This window comes from Athene cunicularia (assembly GCF_003259725.1).
Source record: "Athene cunicularia isolate RWA chromosome 15 unlocalized genomic scaffold, athCun1 chr15_part1, whole genome shotgun sequence".
Classification (NCBI taxonomy): domain Eukaryota; kingdom Metazoa; phylum Chordata; class Aves; order Strigiformes; family Strigidae; genus Athene; species Athene cunicularia.
The window spans coordinates 4,061,017-4,064,444 of record NW_020799121.1 but is presented as its reverse complement, the minus strand read 5'-3'; the positions used below and the strand labels follow the sequence as shown (position 1 = coordinate 4,064,444).

Here is a 3,428-nt window from a genome sequence, read left to right as displayed (position 1 = left end):
TGTGCAGCCACGGCCGGGCGGGCGGGCGGCGCGGAGCCGCGGGGAGGAGGCGGGGGCAGGAGAAGGAAGGGAGGGGGGAGGAAGGGAAGGGTGAGGGCCCGCCTGAGCCGCGCTTCTCCCTGACAGGTCCCAGCTCGTCTTTAAACCCACCGGGCGATCCTTGGAGCACCGCCGCGATGCCCAGGGAAGACAGGGCTACGTGGAAGTCCAACTACTTCATGAAAATCATCGTGAGTGTCGGCGCGGCCCCGGAGCGCTGAGGCCTGGCCCGGAGGCCCGGCCCTCGTGGGGCGCTGCTGCCGTTTCTGTTCCGGGAGCGGTCCTGGAGCTGCTCGGGGCGGCGGGAATCGGGCTGGCGTGTTTGCGGGGGGTCTTCTGAAAGAGAAGATGGGTGCCGTAGGTTGTCTGTTTAAGGAACAATGGCAGTACGAAGGCATTAAGATAGTCCAGATCTGACCGTTTTTAAGGCTTCTGTTAGAATTTACTGTGGCAGTTACAGAGGTAACTAGGGATCTGACTAGATAGCTGAGTGAAAGGTGCAGCCTTGTGGTGCACCCACTGTCAGTATGAGCTGAGCCCTCTCAAATTTATGACATTTTTTTTCTTTTACATTTTAACATGTTGAGGTTTTGATGATGCTCTGTGCTCTGGTTGAGATTTCTTTGTATAGTTACAGTGTTCTTCTTGCTATAGCAACTCCTGGATGATTACCCAAAATGTTTCATTGTGGGAGCAGACAACGTGGGATCCAAGCAGATGCAGCAAATCCGTATGTCCCTGCGTGGGAAGGCTGTTGTGCTGATGGGGAAGAATACGATGATGCGCAAAGCTATTCGTGGTCATCTGGAGAATAACCCAGCCTTAGAGAAGTGGGTAATGCTGTCTGAAAGTACTCCTGGACCCTCTGTCCGGGAGGAGGAGATGTTGTCTGAGCAGCAGAACTGAAGGCTGTCATCTTTCCTTCAGGCTGCTGCCTCACATCCGTGGGAATGTGGGCTTTGTCTTCACCAAGGAGGATCTGACTGAGATCCGGGACATGCTGCTGGCTAACAAGGTAGGGGAGATCAGCCCTCACTGTGTCTCTGGGCTGGCAGATATGGAATTAAAACCAGAACTGAAACTGCATGGGTGATACCTGATTATTAGGAGGCTTCATGGGTTGGGAACTAGTTCCCTGTAGCCTTAGCCAGACTGCTCAAGTTCAGCTTGTGTCTCACATGTGTGTCCCTGGGTGCTGTCCATCCTGGAGGAACACTTCAGGAGGGAGTTGATGGCATCCCACGAGATCTGAGAGGTGGGCATTCACTCAGCTTCTTGTTCTTCCTTTCTCCAGGTGCCAGCAGCTGCCCGTGCTGGTGCTATTGCTCCTTGTGATGTGACTGTGCCAGCCCAGAACACTGGTCTTGGACCTGAGAAGACCTCCTTTTTCCAGGCCTTGGGCATCACCACGAAGATTTCCAGAGGGACCATTGAAATTCTGGTTAGTGAGCAGCGTGCTGCTGTTGTTGAAGCTCTTCCTGAACTGAAGGACCCTGACTGGTGGTTGATGGAGTTGTAAAAGTCAGAGCTCCCATTAGCACTGAAATACTGTATCAGCAGCCTGAGGGCTGTGCTTCGGGAGCCTGAAGGAGGATGTCAGGCCTGGCTGCGCTGCGCAGTGTGGGGGGATTGAAATTCTCATTAGATCTCAGCTGTGAGCTATCTGCAGGTAATGCTGGAAGGGCGCTGCCTTTCTCCTAGCAGACATGTACCTGCTTGCGTGGTCTAGGGCTTCTCAACTTGTGAAGATGAGCTTGAAGCCTTGTTTTGTTGTGCTCAGTTGTTCCTTCAGTCCCATCTCTTTGCCTTTGGAAATGTTTGTGTGTGTGTGTCCTGTCACACCAACGTACCTGAATTTCTTGCACATATTCACTCCTTTTTCCCCTTACTTCTCAGAGCGATGTGCAGCTCATCAAGACTGGAGACAAAGTGGGTGCCAGCGAAGCCACGCTGCTGAACATGCTGAACATCTCCCCCTTCTCTTTCGGGTTGGTGATCCAGCAGGTCTTTGACAATGGCAGCATTTACAATCCTGAAGTGCTGGACATCACCGAGGAGACCCTGCACAAGCGCTTCCTGGAGGTGAGTGCCACATATCCATCAGGTTCTGCCCCTGCCCTGCTGCGGGGGCAGCCAGCACTGCCCCAGAACAAAGCATTGGCTCTGGTATATTCTGCAAGGTCCTGTAGAGCCAGGAGCTCTCCCCAGTGCCCTGCAGAAACAGTCTGTCGGGAAGTACCTTCTGTAGACTTTTTCGCCTAAAGTTACTTCAGAAAGCATTTAAAGCTTTTTAAATCCTCATTTGATTTCACTGGAGCTGTGTTACTTGTGTGTATCGCATGCTGCCTCTTGGAACAGGGGTGGTGTAGAAATGTGCCATCATCTGCTGTGGTGTCTAGTCCAGGTTATTTCCCAGAGCACACAAACATAAGTCTCTCTCCTCACAGGGCGTTCGTAACGTTGCCAGCGTCTGTCTGCAGATTGGGTACCCGACCATCGCTTCTGTGCCCCACTCCATCATCAATGGGTACAAGCGAGTCCTGGCCGTGGCGGTGGAGACTGACTACACCTTCCCGCTGGCTGAAAAGGTAATGGCCGAGTCGCAGCTGCTGCCGAGGGGGGTGTTACAGCTGCAGCCAGGACCTTTCACAGGAACACCTGGCACAACACCTAGTCTGAAAGGACACTGACCTGCCTGTGTGCGAGGGACCTGTCCTGGAAAGGGGCATTTGCTTCCATACGTTGCGTACAAATGGCAGGAGAAAGTTGAACTACCCAGCGTTCCGCCCTTGCTGGGGCTGTTATGCTGAGTGTAGCTGGAATGTCTTTGATTCCTCATAGACGGTGGCGATAATGCGTCTGGTCTGGCTTCTGGCAATCTGCCAGCGTTGACTTTATGATTGCAAAAGTTCAACCCTTCAAAACGTTTGTTTCCTTTGAGTTTACCTTTTTTTTTTCCCCTCCCTTTGCAGGTGAAGGCCTTCCTGGCAGACCCCTCTGCTTTTGTGGCCGCCATGCCTGTGGTAGCTGAGGCGGCTGCACCGGCCGCTGCCGCCGCCGCGGCTCCAGCGAAAGAGGCGGCGAAGGAGGAATCGGAGGAGTCTGATGAGGACATGGGCTTTGGTCTCTTCGACTAACAGCAGCCACTGTCTGTCTGTTTGTGTCAGAGTTGCTCCAGTTGGAGAAATAAAAAGCTGTTTTACACCTTCACGTGTGCCCGCATCGATGCTGTACTCCCCGGATCGCCCGGGGGCGTGGGAGAGGTGTAACCCGGGGGCTCCCGGGTGCAGTGGAGGAACGCGGGTTCCTCGGAGGCTGCTGCAGCCCGGGCCGCTCCTGGCAGCTCGTCTGGGCGGTGGAGCCACCGCCCGCCCCTCCCCGTTCCCCAG

General features: G+C 54.3%; 1 protein-coding gene across 1 annotated transcript; it reads left to right on the top strand.

Annotated features, from left to right (window-relative positions):
* The first annotated feature begins 19 nt into the window (after positions 1 to 19).
* RPLP0 (ribosomal protein lateral stalk subunit P0) lies at positions 20 to 3,249 on the top strand. The gene is made up of 7 exons (XM_026859709.1): positions 20 to 230; positions 694 to 869; positions 967 to 1,054; positions 1,334 to 1,480; positions 1,936 to 2,121; positions 2,487 to 2,627; positions 3,012 to 3,249. Exons 1-7 carry the CDS (start codon positions 177 to 179, stop codon positions 3,174 to 3,176), a joined length of 957 nt encoding a protein of 318 aa, XP_026715510.1. The 5' UTR covers positions 20 to 176; the 3' UTR covers positions 3,177 to 3,249.
* The last annotated feature ends 179 nt before the right edge of the window (positions 3,250 to 3,428 follow it).